This window comes from Sturnus vulgaris, chromosome 27 (genome assembly GCF_052056855.1).
Source record: "Sturnus vulgaris isolate bStuVul1 chromosome 27, bStuVul1.hap1, whole genome shotgun sequence".
Taxonomy (NCBI): domain Eukaryota; kingdom Metazoa; phylum Chordata; class Aves; order Passeriformes; family Sturnidae; genus Sturnus; species Sturnus vulgaris.
This window is the reverse complement of record NC_142269.1, coordinates 1,585,738-1,609,437: the sequence shown is the minus strand read 5'-3', so window position 1 is coordinate 1,609,437 and position 23,700 is coordinate 1,585,738. Positions and strand designations below refer to the sequence as shown.

Genomic DNA, 23,700 nt, shown 5'->3' with positions numbered 1-23,700 from the left:
GGAGCCATGGATGGAGTTTCTCCTAGAAACCGTTTATTGGGGTGGTGGCACTCGGGGGATGGTGGTGGTGGTGGTGTCCCCAGTGACATCAAAACAGATCCCAGCGCTGGGGGCTGCACCCCCAGCCCGCCCTGGTGCAGCGGAACCCCGCAGGGCAGCAGTGGCGGCCATCAGAGCAGCAGGAGCCCTGCAGAGAGGGAGGAAGTGAGAGGGGGGCTGATGCCACCGCCACCCCCACCCTGGTGTCCCCCCACTCACCTGGGCGAAGGGGCAGCACCCCCAGGAGCCTCCCCGGGCCTGACAGCACTGCTGGCCCCTGTGGCAGGAGCCAGTGGCACCGCAGGGCACGAGGCCACCTGAATGGGTGCCAGTGGCTCGCAGTGGGACAGGGGCTGCCCGGGGGGGGCCTGAGGGGGCCTGGCGTGGGGCTGCGGGGGTTGGCACTAGCGGGGTGGGTGCCAGCAGCTTCTCACAGCTCTCGGTGGCCACGTTGCAGGTGTAGCCTCGGGGACAGCAGTGCTGGTGGTCCCTGCAGCAAACGGCCTGGGGAACACAGCATGAGGTCAGTGGGGGACGTAGGTGTCCGGGGGACACAGGTGTCCAGGTACCAGGGACACAGGTACATCAGGGACCCGGGTACCTGGGTGTACCCAGCAGAGCCCCAGGGACTGTGCCAAACCCTGGGGGGGAACAGTCACAAATGTGGGAGTGGAGCCCTGCTTATCCCCAAAGGGCCACCCCCACTGTCACGCTCTGTCCAAACGCCTCTCCATTACATTCTCAAATCCTCATTCCCCGGGACAATACCCCACCCCCAGGACCCCAAGCCCCAGAGACTCCCCGACACCTGCTCGAGAGGGCAGCACCCCCAGGTGCCCAGACTCAGCTGACAGCACGTGCTCCCATCAGGACAGCTCGTCTCTTCATCACATTTGACATTCCTCGATGTCACCTGTCCCCCCCGGGGCAGTGCCGGGGTCTTGCGCACCCAGGGCCGGCGGTTGTCCCCCCCCTGCAGGCAGCTGCCCCCCTCGGGGTCGCAGGTGTAGCCCTGGGGGCAGCAGTGCACGTGGTCGGGGCAGCAGACGGCCTGGGGGGCAAAGAGGGGAGGCTGAACACAGAGGACCCCCAGCAACACGGCTGAGGACCTCCAGGGGACAAGTTCCCTCCTGCCTGTTCATTTCCTCCCCTGTTCCATGTTCCCCCTAGACCCAGCCTGGCTCCATCCCCACTTTGACTGGGGCAGATATGGGGACCCCTTTGTGATGCTTCTGCCCCTCTGTGGGACACACGAATGTCCCTGAGCACCCCGGTGGCCTCGTGTGCCTTAGTCACCTCCTGCCACTGGAGCCCCAAACTGGCCCCAGTTAGCAGAGGAGGTCTGATTTGGGTTGGGGGGCAGCAAAGGGGTCCTGTGTCCCATGGGAAAATCAGGGGTTTGGAGCCTACCCTGTCGTTCCTGGAGGACAAGGGACATGTGCCCTCACCCTGCCCAGGAGACAGGGGACATCTGCCCTCATCCTTCAAGCAACAAAGGGGGTCACCTGGCCTTGACTCTCCTGGGGAAAAGGGAACATTGGCCTTTGTACCCTCGGGGGACAGGAGATCCCCAGGCCATGGGGCTGTTGAGGAAGACAGGTAGTCCCTATGCCCTGCTGAACATTCTCATGTCCTCCATCCGGGTGCTCCACTTGGGTCCCTTGAGCCATGTCCCCTCCTCCAAGGACACCCCAGGATCCCCTGGAATCTCTGCTCAGTCCAGGACCCTCCACTCCCACGGGTGCACCCCCCGGGTCCACCACCCTACACAGCCATGGACCCCCATGGCCATGGGCAGAGCCCCCCAAACCTTCTCGAGGGGGCAGCACCCCCAGGTGCCCAGGCTCAGCCGACAGCACGTGCTCCCATCAGGACAGCTCGTCTCTTCATCACAAATGACATTTCTCGATGTCACCTGTCCCCCCCGGGGCAGTGCCGGGGTCTTGCGCACCCAGGGCCGGCGGTTGTCCCCCCCCTGCAGGCAGCTGCCCCCCTCGGGGTCGCAGGTGTAGCCCTGGGGGCAGCAGTGCACGTGGTCGGGGCAGCAGACGGCCTGGAGGACAAAGAGAGGAGGCTGAGCACCCCAGGTCACAGGAGAGGGGACAAATGTGTCCCCTTCTGCTCATTCCTGCCATCTCCATTCCCTGCCCCACTCCAGCAGTGAGGAAGGGGGAATATGGGGACTCCCGCAGCTGGACTCAGGAAGATCCCTGAGCAACGCGGTGGCTTCAGGTCCCTTCACTACCTCCCGCCACTGGAGCCCCAAATTGGTCCCAGTTAGTACAGAGGGTCTGACAGGGGGATGTCAAAGTGACTCAGTGTCACCCCCATCCCTGTGGGACATCAGCGAATGGGAGGCTTCCTGGGGGACACGAGACATCTCCCAGTCCCAGAGGGGCACAGGGGACCCCCATCCTTTTCCCTCCCAAGGCGGACAGGGGACATCAAACTTTGTCCAGGGCAAGAACAAGGAACCCCCACCCTTGTCCTTCTCAGTGGAACAAGACACAGCTGCCCTCATCCCACCCAGGTGGACAGGAAACATCTGCTTGTCCTGGGGGGCACACAGGACCCCCCCATACCTGCTCGAGGGGGCAGCAGCCCCAGGCCCCTGAGCTGAGCCGGCAGCATGTGTTCCCATCGGGACAGCTCGTCTGCTCGTCACACTTGACATCACGAGCTGGGGACAGGGGACAGTCAGGGCTTGTGCCCCCTCCCCGGGACAGGACAGGTGGTGGTTGCTCCCTGGGGAGGGGGGGTCTTACCTTTGGGCAGTGCTGCCAGGGGTGCAGAGCGCCCCAGAGAGGTGCAGGTGGAGTGGACCAGGTCACAGGTGGTGCCCTGGGGACAGCAGTGCTGCCCATCACTACAGCACACAGCCTAGGGGGAGACGCGGGATGACAAGGACCCTAGGACAGGGTGGGACAGAGGAATGCACAGCATAGGGGGCATGGTATGGAGGTGCCCTGGGGACAGCAATGTTGCCCATCACTGCAGGACATGGCTTGGGGAAAGAGATATGGGGTGACAGGAACCATGGGGACAAGGACAGGGTGTGCAGAGCAAGAGGGGCATGGCATAGGGTGGGGTATCCAGCGCCCAGTATCCACCACAGGATGCCCAGCAATGTGTGTCTAGTGTGAGATGACTGCGACAGGGTGCCCAAAAGAGGGTGCCTGGCATCACTGTGGGGTGTTTGGAATCGGGATGTCCAGAATGGGGTGCCTGCATGGACTGGTAGGGGTGAGTGGTGTGTGTTGGGGGTGTGGGGTGCCTGGTTTGGAGTGCCCAGTGAAGGGTGGTTGGTTTGGTGTGCCTGGTGGACGATGGCCAGAATTTGGGTGTCTGGCATGGGATGCTTGGTTTGGGGTGTTCAGTGAGGGGTGGCTGGTTTGGGGTGCTGGGAACAGGAGGTTTGGCAAAGCTGCCCATCCCAGGGTGCTCATGGCTGTGCCAGCACTCACGTTCTGTAGGGGACAGCATCCGTACTGCGTTGGGGACAGCTGGCAGCAGGTTGCCCCATCAGGACATGCTGAGCGGCCATCGGGACACAGCACCTGGTGCAGCGTGACTGAGGGGACACACAGTGTCACCGTGTCGCCTCTGAGGGCACAGCGAGGGCACCCCGAGGGGACACCCCTTACCTGGGGCGGGGGGCTGGCGCTTCCAGGCAGGGAAGGCTGTGCTCAGGGGGACATCAGTGTCACCAGTGGGGGACACACAGCGCCCGTGGGTCAGGTCACAGATGGTGGCATGGGGACAGCAGTGCACCTTGTCAGCGCAGCACGAGGCCTGTGGGTGCCAGCCATGCTCGTCACAGCAGTGGCTATTCCAGGTCCCGCCCTCAGTGTCCCTGTGTCCCCACACCCCATACCTGGGGCATGGGGCAGCACCCCCAAGCGCCGCTGCTTGTCACACAGCACGTGGCATCATCAGGACACTCGGACTGGCCATCAGGACAGGGGACAGCACGGGGGGCTGCGGAGACAGGTCAGGCATCCCCGTGTCCATCCTGTCCCCTTGATGCCCACCTCTGCCCCCCACCCATGCCCTCATACCCAGGTCTGTGACACAGGACTCCCCATCAGCGCTGCAGTGGGATCCTCGGGGACAGCAGTGGTGGCCCCCGGCACAGAGGACACTCTAGGGAGACAGAAAGGGGTGGGAGGGCAGGGGGTCAGGGAGTGCCCCCCAAATGGTACAGAGAACGGGGACGGCAAAGGGGAAGGAGCTCACCTCTGGCAGCTGGCAGCTGGTGGGGCAGGATGAGCTGTCCCGGCATCCCATTGCACTGTGGGCAGGCACGGCCTGGGAGTGTACAGGGCGGGTTATCGTCCCCTGCTGAGGCCCCCCCAATCCCCCCAAACCCTGCGCACTCACCGGGGTGATGGGGCAGGGTCCTCCATGGGGACAGGGCAGCTGGGCCCCCACGCTAGCCAGGGCCGCCCATAGCAGCAGGAGGGTCTTCATGGCTCTGGGCGCACCTGCGGGACCCCCCGGAACCGCCCAGCCTCAGTTTCCCTTCCCACTGAGTGGGCGGGCACCTCTGCCCCCCATATCTCACTTCTCCTTTAAGCCATGTGTTGGGAAAGTCCCAGCCCCCCACTTTACCCAGCTCCCCACTTTACTCAGCTCCCTCACCCTGGGGTGCTGGGGGACAACTCGGGGTGCTGGGGTTACCCCACAAAAAGCGGGGGGGACACTGCGGTATGTGGCACCCCAACCGCACCCCGATAACATCTCCCTGCGGCGCCGGACGGGGCCCCCCCGCCGCTCCCCCTCCCATGCCACTTCCACAATCACTTTCACTTCCCTTTCCCCGCTGCTGACACCTCCCGCCCCGCCCAGGACTGTTACGGGGGGGGTGTGTCCCATGGGGGGGCTCTGCTCCCCTCACTGCCGGAATGGCTCGGGGGGACCCCGGTGTCACTGCAATCCCCCACCCCTGAGACCCCCCAGGGCAGGACTCGGCTCTACCCCGCGACAGCCCCCAGCACCAGTGTTCCCAGTGCTCGCAGCATACCTCCCAGTAGGGACTCCCAGTGTTCCCCCATGACTCCTAGCATCTCCCAGGGGATCCCAGTGCTCCCCATGACTTTCAGTATCTCCCAGTGGACCCCGTGACTCCCAGTTTCTCCCAGTTTCTCCCAGTTCCTCCCAATGCTCCCAGCACCTCCTAGTCGTCCGTATGACTCCCTTGTCCGTATCACTCCAGTACCTCCCAGTGGCCCCCGTGACTCCCAGTTCCTCCCGTGACTCCCAGTTCCTCCCGTGACTCCCAGTACCTCCCAGTGGCTCCCAGCACCTCCCAGTGGCTCCCAGTACCTCCCAGCTATGCCCGTGTCTCCCAGTGCTCCCAGTCCGTCCGAGTCACCCCGTGACCCCCGGTACTTCCCAGTACCCACCAGCGCTCCCAGTTCCCTCTCCCGGTCCCGGCCGCAAGCCCCCCCGTCCCGCTGGCCTGAAGCCCCGCCCCCACCTCCCATTGGCCGCCCTCCGCGCCCGCCGCGCCCCCATTGGCCAGTCGGGGGTGAGGGGGCGGGCACAGCGACCGCCTCGCCTCATCACGTGACAGGCTGTCACGTGACCGCCCCCCCCCCCCGGGCTGCGGGCGGTGCGATCGGGGGGGCTCGGCCGGACCCCCGGGCCCGGGTTGGCCGGGGAGTGGCCCGGGGCACACGGACCCCCCAGACCCCCCAGCTCGAGGCAGGGAATCCTCTGCCTGCAGCCTTGACCTCCCCTGCGCGGCCCAGGACCCCGTCCCAGGGCACAGCCCCCCCCCCCCCCCCACCCGGGGCACAAACCCCCTCACCCAGGGCACAGACCCTGCTGCCGGGTCACTGACCCCCTCACCCAGGGCACAGACCCTCACCCGGAGCACAAACCCCCCCACCCGCGTCACACCCGGCTCACAGACCCTGCTACCCGGGGCATAGATCCCCCACCCCGGGCACAAACCCGCCGGGTCACAGGGTTTCACCCTTCGGTGTTGCTGAACCTTTCAGACCTTGCTCCCAGGGAAGGCAGCACCCCCTGATCTCCCCAGCCCAAAATCCTCCCCAACTCCCTTAAACTTCCATCAGTCCTCATAGCCCCCTCCAGTCCTCCCCAATCTCCCCGATCCTCCCAAAGCTCCAATCTTTGTCCCTCCAATTCCCCCATCCTCCCTCCCAATGCCCACAAGTGCCCCTAAATCCTCTCCAAATCCCCTCCAACTTTCTATGCCTCAAAGACCTCTTCAACCTCTCCAACTCTTCCCAAAACTTCCAACCTCTCTCCCCAAGCCTTTCCCACTCCCACAAGCTCCTCTAAATCCACTTCAATGCCAACATCTCTCCAAACCCCCTCCACCTCCCCAAACCCCTCTTCCAACCGACCCCAAACATTCCCTAAACTCCCAACTACACCAACTCCCTCATTCTCCCTCAACTCCCCCAAATCAACCCCCAACCTCCCTAGTAATTCACTCCAAAACCTCCTCCAACCACTCCAACACCCCCTAAACCTTTCTTCAACCCCCCTCAACTTCAACTACCTCCAAACCCTCCCTAAACTCCAAACATCTCCTTCCAACACCCCAAATCCCCTGCAACCCCCCCAACCACCTCCGACCTTCATAACCCTTCCAAATCCCTTTTAGCCCATGCCAACCTCCCTCCACATTCCCTTCCCAACCCCCCCTAGCCTCTCCCTAGACTCCCAACTCCTTCAAATCCCCCTCCAACACCCTGAAATCCTCTCAAACCCCCTCCACCCCCCCAAGCCCACAAAACTGTCCATAGACCCCTAACTCCAACAAAATCAGCCTCCAACCCCCCAAACCACCTCCAGCCTTTTCAACCCCTCCAAATCCCCTCCACTCCCTTTCAAGTCCCTCAACCCTTCCCTAGACCTCCAACCTCTCCAAATCCACCTCCAACCCCACAAAATCTCCTCTAAACCCCTCAACCACCCTCTAGACTCCCTCCCAAACCCCCCAACCCCTCCCTAGACCCCCAACCTCCCCTTCAACACCCCTGTTCCACCCCCAGACCCGTCCCCATCTCCTCTCCATGCAGACATCACATTCCAGAGCTGCCCGTGTCGGTGTTGGGGGCACACGAAGCCTTTATTGAGGTCAGATGGCCGACTGCTCCTGGCGGGGGGGCTCGGCGGGGGCCGGGGGCCGCTCGGGCTCGGTGGCCATGGCAGCCTGGCGCAGCACAGCCATGTGCTCCTCGGCGGCTGCCAGGGACCGCTCGACCCAGTGGCGGGCGGCCGGCTGGCGACAGGCGCTGCGGGTCACCAGCACCAGGTGACTTACGGACAGCAGCAGCGCCGCGGCCCTGCGGGGGGGACACGGGGCTGTCACTGCCCTGTCACCACACTGTCACCTCCCTGCCCCGTGGTGGCTTCCTCAGCAGCAGCGTGACCCCCGGTTTGCCTGTCTGTGGTGACCAGGGACAGGACCCAGGGAATGGCCTGAGGTTGTGTCACAGGGGGGTTTGGGATGGGAATCAGGAAAAGGTTCTTCCCCCCGAAGGTGCTGGGCACTGCCCAGACTCGCCAGGGAATGGTCCCAGCCCCGAGGCTGCCAGAGCTCCAGGAGTGTTTGGACAGCACTGCCAGAGATGGACAGGGTGGGACTGTTGGGGTGTCTGTGCAGGGCCAGGGGTGGGACTGGATAATCCTTGGGGTACCATCCCAACCTGGGATATTCTGTGATCTGTTCACACCAAGGGGCCTCCCCATCCTGCTGGGCCACCTGGGGCTGTCCCCAGAGGTGTGGTATGGGATGGGGGGGTGTCCCCACCCACAGGTATCCCCCCACCCGGGAGTGTCCCTGTCCTTCCCGCCACTGTCACCTCGCATCCAGCAGTTTGGGGTCCAGCGGGGGGTACATGGATCTCACCACGTCATCCACTCTGTGGTGGGGACAGCGTTAACCCCAGGGAACACTGTGGTGACACCTCCAACACACCCATCCCAAGCCTCAAGAGCCCTCTTGGAGCCCTGTGACCCCCTAGAGCCCCAGGAACCCCCTGAGCCTCAGGACACCTCCCAGAGTCCCCAGGCACCCCTAAAGTCCCCAGGTTTCCCTCCAGAGTCCCCAAGGTCCTCCCCAGTGCCTCAGGACCCCCCCCCCCCCCAAGAGCCACAGGACATCCCCAGAGCCCCTATGACCCGTCCAGACCTACCCTGTCCCAAATCTCTGGGGACCCTCCAGAGCTCTGGAATTTTTCCCCCCAGTCCCTGAGGACACCCCAGAGTCACAGGATCCCACCCAAGAGCCCAGGGAGCCTCCAGACATCCTCTGTCACCTGGGGCTGATGCGCTTGGCCACCACGATGATGTCACCCAGGCTGGCCGGCGATTTCACACGTGCGCCCGAGCCCATGGTCATGGCCACCAACTTTTCTGTCAGTGTGTGACAGATCTGGGGGACAGTGGTGGGCACTCAGTGCCACCATCAATATCAGTGCCACAAGTGTCACCTACCATCAGCACAGTGCCACCAGTACCAACAATGTCACCATTGCCACCATTACCACAAGTGCTGCCCACCACTGACACCAATGTCACTAGTGCCACTGGTACCACCACTGCCACAAGTGTGACCCTGCCACCAGTGCCACTGGTGCCACCAGCTCTACCAGTACCACCAGTGCTGCCATTGCCACCAGTGCCATGCCCTGACTCACCTTCAAGATGGCGATGCAGTGGGACACCAGACCCCTGTGGAGAGGGAGGAGAGTGTGAATCCATCTATGTCCCCCATGCTCTGTCCTTGTCCCCTGTGTGTCCTCTCTCTCCCGACAGCTCACACCCCATGTTTCCCAGCCATGTGAGGATATTCCCACCCCAAGACCATCTTGAGGACCATCCCCATGGCTTGGTGACCTCCAAATCTGTCCCCTGCATCTCATGATGGGGGGCTGACACTGCACAGGGGTCCCCAGCAGTGGGGGGACACTCACGAGGCGTCCTCGACCCAGTCCTCGTTCTCCAGGATGGCCTCGATGTGGGGGTTGGTGATGACCACGTCGTCCAGCTCCAGCTCCGAGGGCTCTGATGGTGTCTCCGTGGTCCCCATCAGGTCCACGATGGGTCTGTCAGAGACATGAGGGACATCCCACCAAGGGCCATGACCTTGGGCTGCCCCACAGCCCCAATGCCCCTGCTGCTGGTGGACATGTCCCCATCTTTGTCCCCTGGTGATGTGCATGCGTCCCACCCAAACTTCTTCCCTCTGATGATGCTGGACATATCCCCTGCATCATCCCCCTGATCACAGTGGATATGTCCTCATCTTTTGTTCCCTGGATGATGCTGGACATGTTCCCAGCTTCACCCCTTTGATGATGGCAGATGTGTCCCCATCTTTGTCCCCCTGATGATGGTGGACATGTCCCCCACATGGTCTCCTTGATGATACTGGACATGTGCCCAGCACTGTCCCAGCCCACAGGGGTTGGGGTCCCTCCCTGGTGAGGACAGGGACACTGCCACCCCCTCAGGGTCACTCACTTGGTGTCGTAGTGGTGGCGCAGGTCCTTGGGGTGACAGTAGCGCTGCCTGCACACCACCACCAGCGCCACGAAGGACGCCAGAAAGATGGTGGCCAGCACCCCGATGGCCACGATGACAACCGTCTCCATGGCTGGTCCCTGCTGGAGGGGCTCAGGTGTCCAGTGCCATCACAGCACGCTGGGGGTGCAGTGACAGGGGGACCAGGGGGTTGGAACCCCACAGATGTTTTCCTCTCCATCCCCGCACCCCAAACTGCCCGGCCAGGACCTGGTATCATCCCCAGATGGATCCCTGTTCCCAGGGTCTTTCATCCTGGGGGATGTGGTGACTCTGGGTGTGGGGTGCAGCAGGATTTGGGGAGCTGCCCTCATCCCATCACCATGACCATGGAGACACAGGCCAGGGTCAGGAGAGCAAGGCCTGGGCCATAGGGGGGTGTGGGGACCCCCAGAGTGTGTCCTTCTCGGGACCCCCCCACACAACCCTGTCCCAGGCTCCCCAGAGCCTGACCCTGGCAGGGACCCCCAGAGCCTTTCCCTATGGGGCCTTGGGGAGCCCGGAGACTGATCCCTATAGGGACACCTATACAGGGCCATGGGGGCTCCCAGAGCCTGGTCCCTAAGGAGGCCCCCCCCAGATCTGATTCCTATGGGGTCATGTGGACTTCCAGAGCCCCCTTTCCATGGGGATCCCCAAAATCTGATTCCAGTTGGGCCATGGGGACCCTCTGAGCCTCCCCTGCTGCAGTAGCAGGGCCTCTGTGTCCCTGTCCCCATGGACAGCAGGACACCAGCCATATCAGGCCCAGGGGACCCCCTGTCCCCACACAGACGGACTGAGAGTCCCTGTTGGGTTCCCACCCTGTGGGGGGACTCTGCTGTGCCCATCCCACGGGCTGGGGGCTCCCTCCCTACCTGCTCCAGCCGGGTGGCACCGCCAGGCGGGACACGGGGACACGCGGGGACGGTGCCACTTCCGTGCTGGGTGTGCAAACACTGCCAGCACCGACCTTTGCCCCCTGACTCACACCTGGGCCCCCCACAAAGGGGGGGTGCACGATGGGCCCCCCAAAACCTTCCAGCCCCACTGCTACCCTCCTCCCCCCACCCTTTTTTTCTTTCTCCCCTAAATCCCATTGAATTTTAAGCCAGGTTTAGGGATTTGGCTTAAATTTCCAGCCCAGCTGCACTTGTCCCTGCAACCCCACAAGGTTGGGCACAGTGCGGGGGAGACAGGGTGGCCCTCCCCGCCCCCCCTCCGCCACTTTCTCACTGCGATTAAAGCTTTAAGAGGGATTTTGGCTGGCAAAGCTGCTTTTGCTGTAACCCCCTGGTGCCTGGTCCTGGGCGGGGGGGGAGCACAGCTCCGGGAGTGTCCCCAGGCCCCCCAAAGTGTCCCCAGCGCCGTTCCCAGCCTCAGGGGGTGTCCCTGTCCCGGCTGGGCTGGGGTCGGACCCTGCCTGAGCAGCACCAGGGAAGATGGGACCTGGCACCAAGGGGAAAGGAGGAGTCTGGGGGTGGGGGGCATTGGGAGAGGGGGTCACTGTTGGGTGGTTTGGGGGGGTTCTGGGACGGGGAGACGCTGCTGAAGGGTTTGGGGGGGCCCTGGGAGTGGGAGCTTGCCTGCTGGGAGGGCTCTATGAGGAAGTTGGGGGGGGCTGCTGGGGGGTGTCCGGAGAGTCCCTGTGAGCGTCTGAGGGGAGGTGGGAGCTGCTGGGGGTCCCGTGGGGCTCTGTGAGGGAAGATGAGCTGCCTAGTGGGTCCTGTGAGAACCTGGTGGTGGGGACTTTGCTGTTCAGAGTGTCCGGGGGACTCTGTGAGTGTCTGGGGGGGTGTGTGCGGGTCGCTGCTGGAGGGGGACCCGGGGGTTTGTCTGGGGGTCCGGGGAGGGGGGAGGAGGTCGCTGCTGGCCATTTCCAGTCCCGCATAGCCCCGGTTGCCGCGGGGCTACGGGGCTGATGGGGTCTGGCCTGGCCCTGGGGGTCCCTCCATGGGTCCAGAGGTGGGGGGTCTCCGGGGGTCCCAGCTCGGCCCTAGGGGAGGGATCGCTCCCAGGGGTCCCCTACAGCGCCTGGGGTCCCGTGAGGGGCTGGGGGATGGCTGGGGGTGGGATCCCGGGTGGGAGATCCCCTCCCAGCTCCCCAGCGGGTCCCTGCGACCCTCCCGGGCCCACCCAACCCCTCCCGCACCCCCGCACCTGGAGCGGCTCCACGGCGGCCGCGAACAAGATGGAGCCGGGCGGGGGGCGCGGAGCGGGGCCGGGAGCGGGGAGGGATCGGGATGGGAGCGGAGTGGGAGCGGGGATCGGCCGGGCTCTGCCCCTGGCACCGCCCCGCCTCCCGCCCCGCGGGCCCTCTGCACCTCCCAAAGTTCTAAAGTGTGTTCCATGCATCCAAAAGTGTCCCAATTTGTCCCAAATCACTCCCACTGCACTCCAAAATAATCCCCTCTTGTCACAAAGTACCTCCTTGTGCTCCAAAGTGGTCCCAAGGCATTCCAAAGTGCCCCTGCTGCACCCTCGAAGCATTGTCTTGTTCCCCAAGGTATCCCCTTGTGCCCCCGAATTTCTTCCCGGCATTCCAAACAGTCCCTTTCCTGTCCCCAGTTGTGTCCTCGTGTGTCCCAAAGTGTCCCAGTTGAATCCCAAATTGTCCCCATTGTATACCAAACCACCGTCCCTGCACTCCTGTCCCTTTGTGTCCCGAAAATCCTTGTGCCCCAAAATGACCCCACTGCACCCCAAAGTGCCTCTGTCTTGTCCCAAAGAGTCCCCACTGCAGCCCAGCTTGGCCCCATTGCATCCCCACACATCCCCACCACACCCCAAAGTGCCCTTGCTGTGTCCCCAAGTGTCCCCTCTGTACCCCAGCCATCCCTGTGTCCCAAACCACTGCCATGTGCTGTCCTTGCCCTGTTTCAAAGCAAGTGACATGTGTCCCATGTCCCCACACCTCCTCCTCTTGTCTCTGCCATGCCCTTTATTGTCCCCATTATGTCCCAAAGCACTTCAGTCATGTCCCTTGTCATTCTTTTTTGCGTCCCATCCAGTCCTGGTTGCGTCCCAGCTTGTCACCATCATGACCCAAAGTGTCCCCACCCTAGGAGGTGGCTCTGGGTGATGGGAGCTCATGTCCCATGTGTGGCTCTCATCACATCTCACTGTCTGTGGTGACATTTGTGGTGACACAGTGTTTGGGGATGCCAGCCAGGAATGGTGTCCCAGGTCACTGTTGTGTCCTGCAGTCTCAGGTCCCCTCATCCTCATGGGGTACAAAGGCCATGTGGTGTCCCCGCTGTGCCACCCATGTCCCCAGGATGTCCCCACGTCCTGCCAGCAACACCTCACTCTTGTGTCTGAATGGGCTCTTTATTTGGGAACGGGGTGGGTGGCTCCAGCCATGGCACTGCCCAGCGTCTCCCTGCCCGTCTGCCGGTGCCACCGTCCAGCAGGCACTGCTGGCCAGACCCTCCCTGCTCCCACCCTGGGAATGCCAGCCTGGTGAGCTTGGCACTGCAGGGCTGCACTGACCATGGGGACCCCACCGAGCCCCACACACCCCCTGGGGCTGAACCCCCCAGATTCGGCCCCAGTGGGACAGGGTGGCCAAGCAGGACCCACCGGGATGCCCCTCCCTTGAGCCGGGTCACCGTGCTGCCCTTCATGCAGCCACCACCAAGGTGACACATGGCCAAGTCCTTCCTGGAGACACTGCTCCATCAAATCCCTGCTGCTGGGCTTGTCCCCTCATGTGTCCCCAGGGTTTAGCCCTCGGGGAAGATGTATCCATAGTGGTTGAGGATGTGCTCCACCACCTGGTTCTGGAAGACCATGTGCATGGCCATGTTGCTCTCCTCGCTGGCCGGCCGCAGCAGCGTGGGGCCAAAGACAATGGCGACGCTCTGCACTGACATGCGGTTCTCCTCCTTGTGCTCCACCACCCTGCAGGGACAGGGGACGTGTCACCGGCATGGCCCTGACCCTGGAGACTGTCCCCAGAGTCGTGTTCTGCCTTCCTGCACGGTGCTGGGTTTGGGGGAACAAGGGGGTGTCACCTGCAGAGGTGGCGGAAAAGGACCTTCATGGTGTCATGGTGGGCGGGTGGCAGGGACAGCACCAGGTCCCGGATGCAGCGGCCCCGCAGGGATGGGTCTTGGATCTCTGACAGGGAGGGAGGGCATGGTGAGGTGCTGGCTCCAGCAGTAACAGCATCCCTGTCCCCACCTCCATTCGCATCCTCATCCCATCCTTGTCCCCATCCTAATCATCACCACTCCCTGTTCCAGTTCCTGTCTCCATTCCCATCCCTTTTCTATTTCATTCCTGTCTCCAATCCCATCCTTATACCCTTCGCCATCACATCTTGATTCCATCCCAGTTCCCAACCCATCCCATCCCATCCCATCCCACCCCACTCCATCCCACCCCTCGTCCCTGTCCCTGTCCCTCACTGATGGCAGCGATGAACTTGTCGAAGTGGCTGAAGGGGATGAGCGGCTCTGGCAGCTCCCTCAGGAAGAGCTTCAGAGCCCCGGTGACAACGTGGATGTCCTCCCAGCGCCCGTCATCCAGGTCCAGCTGCTCATCTAGGGGTGGGGCAGCATCTCAGGTGTGTCCAGAGCCCCAGGGATGGGTGGGGGAGTCCCTGACTGCCCCGTCCCCAACCTCAGCCCCTCTGCCCCTGAAGGGGGGTTATACCCCATTGTCCCCACTGTCATCGGGGGTCACCGTACCGTGCTCCACCTTGTAGCGCAGTTTCTGGATGGTGGCCAGGTTGCCACTGACCCGGTACAGCCCATCAATGTCCAGACCTGGGCAGATGGAGACGGGGGAAAGCTCCCAGTTAAACAATCCACCCTGGGATGGGACATTAGGCACTCTTGAGGGAACTCCGGGTCCCCATGTGTCCTTGTCCTCTGGAGGATGCCCACAGCCAGGCGGCACCTGGTGACAGCTGTGCCAGTGCCCACGGCAGCCAGCACCAGGCTTCCAAGGAAAACCCAAACATCCCATGTAGGCTGTCCCCGGAGCTGTCCCCATCTCCCCATCCCAGTGCCCCAGGTTGTCCCTGTCCCCAGGGTGGTACCTCTCCTCTCCACAGTCCAGATGCACTGCAGGACGAAGTGTGGCACCGTCCCCCGTTCCCGCTCACACAGCGCCAGCAGCGAGCAGCCAAAAACCTGGTCTAGGAACGCAGCAGGGACATGAGCATGACAGGCGTCACCAGGAGGGTGGCTAGTGGGGGATAGGATGGGGGACAAAGGGTCTTGTTCCCATAGGAGTGTCCCACCAGGGTGGCTGGAGGTGATGGGACACACCCAAGCCCATCACCAAGATGTTGGGTCAAGGTTGGGCTTGGTCACTCAACCCGGTGTCCCAGCTCCATACCTGGCTGTCCCAGCTCCATATCTGGCTGTGCCCACCCACACCCCAGCCTGGAGACATCTCGAGGGATTCAGCCCCATTCCAGCACCCATCCTTGATAGGCCCTATCCTGACACCACATCCCAGCATGTATCCTTGATCCAGCCCCATGCCAGCACCGACTCCTGATCCAGCCCCCCTGACACCCACCCTTGATGTAGCCCCTCTCCCGCAGGGATTGCAGCGTCGGCCGCCTTTGCAGGAACTTGCGGAGTTTGTTCCGGACTCTGCTGGTGTCACTCTCGGCACTGCCTGTCACCTGCCCGGCCGCTGGCGGGGACATGGCACACGTCAGCACCATCCCGAGGGTCCGACCGGAGCGCTCCCGGCTCGTCCGACCCCCGGGGACGCGCAGGGTCGGTGGTTCTGCCGGGGCTCTCGTGCCCATCCCAGGTGCTCACCTGCCCTCCTCTCCTCGCCGCCCGCCAGCTTCTCCCGGGAGCCGAATTCAGCCCGAATTTCCGCCTCCTCCTCTCCGGGGATGTCGGAGCCCTAAGGAAGGGGAACCGTGAGACGCCGGGGCCGGGCCCCAGGGTGGCCGCGGGGCGGGGCGGGGGGGCCCTGCTCACCCTCCGGCCGATGCTGTCGGCGATGGCCCTGTGCCAGGCGGTGATGATCTGCTCCGAGTCGTGCTGGATGAGGAATTCCGAGCCCTCCCGCGTCCTCAGCTGCCAGAGCAACAGGCAAAGGTCAGGGAAAGGGCACGGGGCTGCCGCAACCAGCCGGATTTGGGAACCAGGATGTGGCTGAGCCCGACGCCAACTCCGGTGACACCAAACGGTGCCGTGTGCCGGGGAGCTGTAGCGGCTCCTCACTGTGCAAAACCCCTCTGGGATCCAGGATGTCCCTTGGTGACTTCTCCGTGCCCATCAGAATGGGACAGTGACCAGCAGTGCAGGGTCCCTGTACTCCCACCCTGGCAGGTCCTCAGCGTCCCCACTTCCATCCCTGCACCACTGCTGGGATGAACTGGGCAGATGTGGCACTGCCCTGTGGGCGACGTGTGGACCCTGGGGTGTGACCAGTGTCCCTCTTGCTGTCACCTACTCACCTCCAGGACATTCTTCTTGCTGGACTTGTCCCTGCCAGCCCAGGTGAGGGTGGCCCCACGCAGCTCCACTGTGTGCTCAGGGGTGGTCAGGGTGCCAGGGTGCCTCTGTGGGGACAAGGGGATGAGGGTGGCACCTGCCCAGAGGGGACAGGGACAGCGAGATCCTGCTGGGGGGTGTGGGCTATTCTCCTCCAGAAAGGCAAGGTTGCCAGATGTCCTCTGTGGGACCCCTCTGTCCCCTTCTATGGTCTCTGCAGGACTGGGACATGGAACTGCTGTGGTGGGATGAGGGTCATGGCCACCAGCCTGGGGGCAGCCAGCTCCTAGGGCTGCCATCACCTCAAAGGACATTCCCAGCCCTCCCCAGGGATCCCGGGGGACTACAGCTTTGGGTTCCCTCTCAGTGACACTGCAGGAAGGGAGAGGGTGGCTGCCCCCAAGGAGCGAGTTTTTGCAGGGGGAGAGCATCAGACCCACTGCTTCTCCCCATGCCCTGGGTTTCAAGGTGATTTGGCCACGGTCCCCCTGCCCCAAGAGCCTCTGCATCCCCAGAGAGAGTCCTGAACCTCCGAGGTGAGGCAAGGACTCCCTCCCTCAGCCGTGAGTCCCCTGTCTTCCCCCTCCCCCCACTGTCACTGTCACCACAGGGTGTTGCAAGACCCACAGCAACTTCTGCATCCGGTGGCAACTGCTGGGCACGGTTGGAGAGGGGGGAACTGGACCGGGGGGGTCTGAGGCAGGCTCTGCTTCCTCCTGCTGTCTCCCACCTGCTCCGGGTGCTCCCCCACTGGCACCCCTGCAGGGAGGGTGTGTGTGCTGGGAGGGTGAGTGGACGTGTCCCAGTGCTGGAGTCCCTGTGCAGGGCACCTGCCCTGGCCTGTGGGTCTTGGTCCCATCCTTCAAGTGCTGATTATCCCCCAAAGCACTGGGGGTCCTGTTTTGTGGGTGCTGGCTCTTTTCCCCTGGATGTTGGCCTCATCCTATGGGTGCTGGTCCCATCTTGCAGCATCGACCCCATCCTGTGCATCCTTGCCCTGTCCTGTGGATGCTGGTCCTATCCTGCGGATGCTGGCTCCATTCTGTGGGTGCTGGCCACAGTCCCCCTCCTCCAAGAGCCTCTGCACCCCCTAGACAGAGCCCTGAACCCCCACCCCAGAGGTGAAGCCAGCACCGTGCTCCCCGTGGGTGCTGCCCCTATCCTACACACATTGGCTTCATCCTGTGAATCCTTGTCCAGTCCCACGGGTTCTGGTCCTTTCCCATGGGAGCTGCCCTGCCCCAAGGCCAGTGGGGTTCTTACCAAGGCACTGGCAGCTGAATGCTTGGAGTCCTTGAAGAAAGTGAGGATTCCTCCTTCCAGCACTGTCCAGGAGGAGCTCCAGTTCTTCCTGGGGAGAAGAGCAGGGGTCACACAGTGGGATAGCACAGCCTCTATCCCCTTCTGGACTCCTGTTTTCAGTGGCAGGGGACACCAGGATGTTCTTACCGGAGCCGCTTCCCTCTGTCCACTGTCTTGGTCCGGTTAAGCACCCCGGCTTTTTCAAGGCTTTTAAACTGGAAAGTAAAGGTGGGGGGGTCAAATTTGCCCCTTGCTGTCCCTGGTGCTGGGGTAAGGGCAGGCTGGGTGCCCCCCTTCTCCTCCTTGCTGCCCGGTGCTGGTGACATGGCGCCATGCCAGGCGAAGAGCCCGCTGTCCTGGCTGGAGCTGCTGCTGGCTCGCTCATGGCGGCCGCCCGATGGCACCTGGGCAGGGAAGGGTCAGGTGATGCCTGAGGTGCCCCTGCCAGGAGGGGGCTGTGCTGTGCACTCACGGTACCCCAGAGCCCCTGCACCCTCTGCTCTGTAGACTTATGAGGATGTTTATACCTGGCAGTCACCTCTGCCAGCATCTTTGTCCCTGATCCTGTCCCCATCCCCATTGCTTGGCCTTGTCCATAATCCATCCCTGTCCCCATCCCAGTTCCTATCCCTGTGTTCATCCCTTTTCCATTTCCTGTCCTTTTCCCTGTCCCCATTCCCATCCTCAACCCTATCCCAATCCCTGTTCCCATCCCTATCCCGTACCGTGTCAGAGGCAAAGTGCTCGGGGTAGAACGTGATTCCCTCGGGGTGGCTGTGCCCGTACCAGCCCGGGGGTGACCCCAGTTCCTCGGGATGCCTTGGGGACAGGCAAAGAGAGGCCCCCTGATCGTATGAGCCCATGGGTGAATAGTCCTCCTCGGGATAACACTCCAGCTCATCTGGAGACAGGTCGGGATAATCCGTTTCTGGAGTGGGTGGCTGGAGAGAAGAGATAGTTCAAGATCTTGTGCCCAACCAAGAGATCTGCATCCCTGTGTTACTCACCCAGGTGGGGGCTGCCCCATCTCCATCAATTCCATTCCCATCTCTGTCTCCATTCCCATCTCCATCTCAATCCTGTCTCAACTCCATTCCCATTCCTGTTTCCATCTCCATCTCAGTCCCAGTATATCCGTTCCCATCTCCATGCTCATCTGCACCTTCATTCCCATCCCTGTCTCCCATCTCCAACTTCATCCCTGTCTCCATCTCCATCCCAGCCCTGTTTCCATCTCCATTCCCCTCCCTTTCTACATCCCTCTATCTATTCCCATCTCCATCTTCGTTTCCATATTCATCTCCTTTGCATCTCCCATCCTTTCTCAATCTTTAGCTCTGCCTCCATTTTCATCCCATCCCTGTTTCCATCTGCATTCTCCTTTCCTACACCCCTGTATCCATACCCATGTGTATTTTCATCCCTCTTCATCTCCATTCCCATCTGTCTCCATCTGTTTCCATCTCCATCTCCTACACTTTTCTCAATCCCAATCTCTGTCTCCATTTTCATCCCATCCCTTTTTCATCTCCATTCCCATCCCTGCCTCCATTCCCATCCCAAGCCCATCCCCGAGCCTCGCCGGGTGCTCACCCTCTGCTCCATGGGACCGTACCACGTCCCCCCAGGGTACATCTCCTGGCGGCTGCCTGTGTCTCTCGCAGTGGGGGGGTCCCACGACGTCTCACCTGTCACCGAATTATAGAAAAAAGTCTGTCCGCTTCCTTCATCCACGTGCTGTTCCCACTCGGGAAGCTCCGGGCTGTGTGCGAGTGAGGAGGTGGGAGAGGCGGCAGGACTCACTCCATCGGCCGCCTGCCCGAAGGGACAATCCCACGTGGTCTCACCCGTCACTGGGTTATAATAAAACAAATGTCCACTGTCCGTGTCTGTGTGGGTTTCCCAGTCCGATACGGAGCCTCCAGGCTCCTCTGGGGCCGAGCTGGCAGCGCTGGCCTCTTCCCGCAGCTCCTGGATATTGAGGTAGATGGGATCAGGTGTTTCCTCTGACTCCTTGTGTACCTGGGGGAACACAGATGTGTCACTACTGCAGCTGGGATGGCATTCCTGGGATGTCCCCAGTGTGGTGTCCGAGAGGCCAATGGGTGAGGTGCTGAGGAGCTGGGTCCTGCCCTGGCTGCTGGGTCACCCCCTGCCCGGGCCCCCAAAAGTGTGGGGCAAGAGGTGCCAGTAATGGGGTGTAGGAGGCCAGGAGATGGAGAGGGGCACCCACAGCACCCAGAGTGAGGCAGGGGGCACACACTTACATAGAGATGAGCACATAGAGGGCCATCGAGGTCCCCAGTGCTAGCACCTGTGTCACTGCTGCCTGTGTCACCTGCTGATGGCAGGACCCTCACAACCAGCACCACATCACTGGCACCTACATGACCCACTGCGTGCAGCACCTGCACCACTGGTACCTATGTCACATCCGTACCTGCATTGTCAGCACCCACATCATCAACACCTGTGTCCCTGGTACCTACTCATGCAGCACCTGCATCACTGGTACCTGCATCACCCCCTGGATTCAGCACCCACATCACTGGTACCTGCATCACCTGCTCTGTGCACCACCCACATCACTGGTACCTGCAACTGGATCTCCTGGATACAGCACCCACATCACTGGCACCCAAACCATGAACACCCACAACCTCTGCACTGGTATCTGCGGTCCCAACACCTCCAACTTGCTCATCCCCTGCATCCTCAGCCTCCGATCCCACCTCTCCAGCAACAGCACCCCAAAACTCACACCCATCTCACCCACGCTTGCACCCCAGCACCCTCATCACCTGCACCCTGGAACACTTCCAGCACCCATAGCCCCGGCCTCCCACCCAGAGCCGGATGCTGAACCAGACAGTCCTATCACCACATCCCAAAATAGCATACCCAGCACCAGCCTGGCTGACCCCCACCCGTGGGGATGCTTGGGGCAGGGGGATGTGTCCCCTGGGACCAGGAGGCTGCCGCCAGTGGGGAACCCCCTCTTGTCACCCTTTGATCTCCCCAGTTTTACAGCCTGAGTCTCTCACTAATGGCTGTGGGGACAAAGGTCCCAACTCCAGCCTTGCCTGTCACCCTGAGGGAGGTGACAAGGGGTGCACTGTCCTTGGAGACACTCTGGATCAGAGTGGAACAGCAGATCGATAACACCCCTCATCCTCTCCCCATTACCCCATGACCCCCCCACCATGGTGAGCAGGGCCAGAAAACACTGAGAGGTCTGCCTTCCTCTTGGGGATGAGGGACATGGGGGTGGCAATGGGGGATCCCTGGCACGGAGCCCCCCCAGCACCTCTCTCTCCCCCATGGGTCCATCCCTGGGAGTTTCTCACCCCCGGGGGGTGGCTGGGTGCCCCTCCCTCCTTTAGAATGGGCATTGCGGCATCTTCCAGTGCCCATAAACCCTCAGGGAAATCCAAGGGGAAGCCTGGCGAGGGACAACCCCAAAACACCCCCATCCCCCAGCTGGGTGTACCCTTGGGTGCTGCCTACCTTCCCCAAGTGCAGCAGCTGCAATGCCCTGCTCCAGGCCGGCTGTGGGCCCCCCTGCGCCCGGTCACCCATCGCGGTGACACTAGGGCAGCGCTGGGGGCACCAGGGTGGGGACAGCCGTGGGGACACTGTGAGGCTCTGGTAACACCACTGGCACCCTGAGCCGGGCCCTGCACCCACCGCGCTTCCTGCCGGGGTCGGGGAGCGGAAGAGACGCCCAAGGCGGAACTGGCTTCTCTTAGGGTTGTTGTCACCCGTCACCCACAACCTGCCACTCGTCATCCGCTCCAGCAAAGCCAAGGCCAATCGAGTAGGAATTACTTCAGGACGATGCTGAGCAGGAATTGTACTGGGATGATCCCCCCAAATTTCGGGTGGCCCATTTTGTGTCACACTGCTCCACCAGAAGCTGATCTGCAGCTGCTATGTCCCCACACCACCGGGATCATCCCATCCCACGGGTGGGGGGTGCAGACGGTGGTAGGACTGAGGCCACCATGGTCCTGCCATGCCCAGTGCCGGATAGTTTTGGCACTGGCTGGATTTGGGCAGGGAAGGGGAATGCTCCCGTGGTGGCACTAAGGCTGGGGACTATGCTGGATCACCCCTAGAAGGGGGTCGGTGACTTTGGTTGTGCAAAGGGCAAAGCTGGGGGCACAAGGTGTAAAATGGGGTGAAAATGAGGTGAAAATGGGGTGTAAAACACAGCCCCCCACCACCAATACCTCATTTCCTCTAGCAACTCCCCCAGGTGGCACAATCCCTCTAGCTCCCCCTTGAAGTGGGGAACACCCAGGCCTGGGGTGCTCCAGGTGCCTGGGGTTACTCCAAAGTGAGGTGCTCAGGGACAAGTGAGGAGGGGACAAGGTCACGGGCCCCACCCCTCTGCATACCCCAGACCGCGTTGGTGAGCAGCCGTGGGGGGAGTCCCCCACCTTGGGTGCCCCCCTCGGAGAGGTGCAGCCCAGGGGGTGCTGGGCAGAGCCCTTTGCTACTTACTGGTGTGGGGCCAGCGTGGGTTTGGGGTGTCCGGGCGCTGGCCTGTGCCGGGGTGCACCCAGCACCCACCTCGGTCAATGGGTGCTGCGCCCAGGTGAGGCTCCCGCCCCGGCAGGGAGGAGCTGCCGCGCTTCCCTGTTAACCCCTTTCTGCCTCCTCTCATCCCGGAATGCTCCAGGAACCTCAGAGGGACACTCCAAAGCCCCTGGGTGACACCAAGCCCCCCATCCCAGGGACTACTGGGTTCTGCAGAGTGGGAGGCTGGGAGAGCCCAGGAGTGCCCATGACGGTGGGGGAACTGAGGCAGGGGCCAGGGGGCTGAGAGTGGAGGGGTCACTCACACTCTCGAAATGGTTAATTCTGGCAAACCCCTATGGTGGGGTCACCTGCAGATTTGTCAATGGGGTCAGCTCGGTGGGAAGACGTGGGGGGGTCCCACCAGTGGCTGCGGTGCTGGGATGTCACCCCACTCTGGGCTGGGGGTCACAGCGTCATGGAGTGGGAACCCAGCCACTGAACCAGCCGAGGGGCCCAGGCTCAACATCCCTACCCACTAACCCACTCCCAGCGCAGCTTTTGGGGACAGCAGTGGGGATGTCACCGTACCTGAGAGGTGGGGCCGGCCCCCGGCCACCTCCTGGCCATGTCCTTATCCTTGCCGGAGGCGCAGAGGGTCTCGGAGCGGCTCTTCCCGAGCGGCCGAGCGTGTCCTGGGGTGTTCCCCCGTGCCCCCATGGCAGCGGCACTGCGTGGTGCTGCTGTCACCCGCGCCAGGTCGTCCAGGGAGTGAGAAGGTCTCACAGGCTCAGCAGAGTGCGGGGTCAGCCCCGGGAGGACCCGAAAAGAGCTGAGTGATGGCGGTGCGTCCCTCCTGGGCTCCGAGACCCTCTGGAGCACCGAGTCCCTCCTGGGCTCCGAATCCCTCCTGGGCATCGAGTCCTTCCTGGGCTCCGAGACCCTCTGGAGCACCGAGTCCCTCCTGGGCACCGAGTCCCTCTCGGGCACCGTGTCCGTGCGGGGCACGGGGCACTCTCCTGCCGGCTCCTCCAGCTCGGCGGCGCCGATGAACCGATACTCGTACGCTGGCGGGGGCTGAGGGACGAGCGTGGCCGGTTCTGTCGCAGCATGTCCCGATGGAGGGGGGTCAAGCGGGGCTGGGGCGGCGATGGGCGGCAGCTCCTTGACGTACTGGGCCGGGATGTAGAAGGGTCGGGCGTCCCCGCTCCTGCGGACGTGCCACCAGTGAGGGTTGGTGCGTTTGAGCAGGACATAGCGCTCGTTGGGTTTGATGGAGACCAAGGTGCCGTCCTTGGCGCGGTACTCGAAGCCGTACTCCACCAGCACCAGCGCCTCCTCCGCCGGCTCCGCCGCCTCCATGGCCTCCCCGCGACTCCGCCTGCGGGACACGGGGCAAGCAAAGCCTGAAGGCAGCGAACCAAGCCCTCCTGGGCTGAGAACCCCGCAACTCAGCTCGCTCGGGGTCCCCCCTGAGCTGCAGCCCTAGCGGCCGCTCCGCAAACCGCCCGAACCTGCTGGAACAGTCCTGGGGTCACCGCCACTATCCTTCCTACCATGCCCGAGACCCCAAAGCCACTGAGCTCCCGAAGCCCCCCGACGCCCCGGTCCCCGAGTCCCCAGAGCCCCCTGAGCCCCGCTCTCACCCGCGGCCGGCGCTGGGGCTGGTGCGCGCCCGCGGTGCCGCTCGTGCTCGCGTCGGGCCGGTCCCGACTCGCCCGGTTTCCGCCGCCGCCTCGACGAGAGACGGGGCCGGGCTCCGCGGCGGGTTGGGGTGGGTGCCCGGCCCCCGGCTGGGGTGCTGGGGAACGTTTCCTCT

At 62.8% G+C, this 23,700-nt stretch overlaps 3 protein-coding genes across 9 annotated transcripts; all 3 read right to left on the bottom strand.

Moving 5' to 3' along the window:
* Positions 1-11: 11 nt before the first annotated feature.
* Positions 12-5,556, bottom strand: GRN (granulin precursor). 6 transcript variants are annotated; one of them, XM_088179805.1, is made up of 13 exons: positions 5,445-5,556; positions 4,420-4,523; positions 4,276-4,347; positions 4,098-4,182; positions 3,914-4,017; positions 3,684-3,831; positions 3,504-3,610; positions 2,805-2,919; positions 2,622-2,719; positions 1,850-2,092; positions 848-1,090; positions 259-543; positions 12-187 (listed from the first exon to the last, which is right to left on the bottom strand). In XM_088179805.1, the coding sequence occupies exons 1-13, from the start codon at positions 5,554-5,556 to the stop codon at positions 89-91; spliced, it is 1,815 nt and encodes a 604-aa protein (XP_088035931.1). In that variant the 3' UTR covers positions 12-88. The 6 variants fall into 6 exon arrangements, with proteins under 6 accessions (XP_088035931.1, XP_014740336.2, XP_088035932.1 ...); XM_014884850.2 differs by having other exon boundaries at positions 5,365-5,487; XM_088179806.1 differs by lacking the exon at positions 5,445-5,556 and adding an exon at positions 5,063-5,355.
* Positions 5,557-7,128: 1,572 nt separating this feature from the next.
* TMEM98 (transmembrane protein 98) lies at positions 7,129-11,851 on the bottom strand. Its single transcript, XM_088179611.1, has 7 exons — positions 11,746-11,851; positions 9,547-9,726; positions 8,997-9,128; positions 8,721-8,754; positions 8,340-8,455; positions 7,884-7,943; positions 7,129-7,364 (listed from the first exon to the last, which is right to left on the bottom strand). The coding sequence occupies exons 2-7, from the start codon at positions 9,675-9,677 to the stop codon at positions 7,157-7,159; spliced, it is 681 nt and encodes a 226-aa protein (XP_088035737.1). The 5' UTR covers positions 9,678-9,726; positions 11,746-11,851; the 3' UTR covers positions 7,129-7,156.
* Positions 11,852-12,896: 1,045 nt separating this feature from the next.
* Positions 12,897-23,640, bottom strand: ARHGAP27 (Rho GTPase activating protein 27). Of its 2 annotated transcripts, none has more exons than XM_014884781.2 (15): positions 23,528-23,640; positions 22,473-23,262; positions 18,954-19,382; positions 18,086-18,301; positions 17,508-17,764; positions 17,322-17,409; positions 16,022-16,126; positions 15,540-15,638; positions 15,372-15,462; positions 15,121-15,240; positions 14,633-14,731; positions 14,280-14,357; positions 13,998-14,132; positions 13,602-13,707; positions 12,897-13,488 (listed from the first exon to the last, which is right to left on the bottom strand). In XM_014884781.2, the coding sequence occupies exons 2-15, from the start codon at positions 23,241-23,243 to the stop codon at positions 13,311-13,313; spliced, it is 2,772 nt and encodes a 923-aa protein (XP_014740267.2). In that variant the 5' UTR covers positions 23,244-23,262; positions 23,528-23,640; the 3' UTR covers positions 12,897-13,310. The 2 variants fall into 2 exon arrangements, with proteins under 2 accessions (XP_014740267.2, XP_088035576.1); XM_088179450.1 differs by having other exon boundaries at positions 17,508-17,575.
* Positions 23,641-23,700: the final 60 nt, after the last annotated feature.

Coding starts and splice junctions, on each gene's coding strand:
- GRN (XM_088179805.1), bottom strand. CDS start 5,556: ATGGGGGCGCGGCGGGCGCGGAGGGCGGCCAATGGGAGGTGGGGGCGG. Junction 4,018..4,097: donor GTCCTGTGTCACAGACCTGG/GTATGAGGGCAT, acceptor CTGTCTCCGCAG/CCCCCCGTGCTGTCCCCTGT. Junction 2,093..2,621: donor GCTGCTGCCCCCTCGAGCAG/GTATGGGGGGGT, acceptor TTTGTCCTCCAG/GCCGTCTGCTGCCCCGACCA.
- TMEM98 (XM_088179611.1), bottom strand. CDS start 9,677: ATGGAGACGGTTGTCATCGTGGCCATCGGGGTGCTGGCCACCATCTTT. Junction 9,129..9,546: donor CGCCACCACTACGACACCAA/GTGAGTGACCCT, acceptor TGTCTCTGACAG/ACCCATCGTGGACCTGATGG. Junction 7,944..8,339: donor GCCAAGCGCATCAGCCCCAG/GTGACAGAGGAT, acceptor TCCCCACCACAG/AGTGGATGACGTGGTGAGAT.
- ARHGAP27 (XM_014884781.2), bottom strand. CDS start 23,243: ATGGAGGCGGCGGAGCCGGCGGAGGAGGCGCTGGTGCTGGTGGAGTAC. Junction 19,383..22,472: donor GGGCCGGCCCCACCTCTCAG/GTACGGTGACAT, acceptor GTGTTCCCCCAG/GTACACAAGGAGTCAGAGGA. Junction 17,765..18,085: donor AGCACTTTGCCTCTGACACG/GTACGGGATAGG, acceptor TTCCCTGCCCAG/GTGCCATCGGGCGGCCGCCA.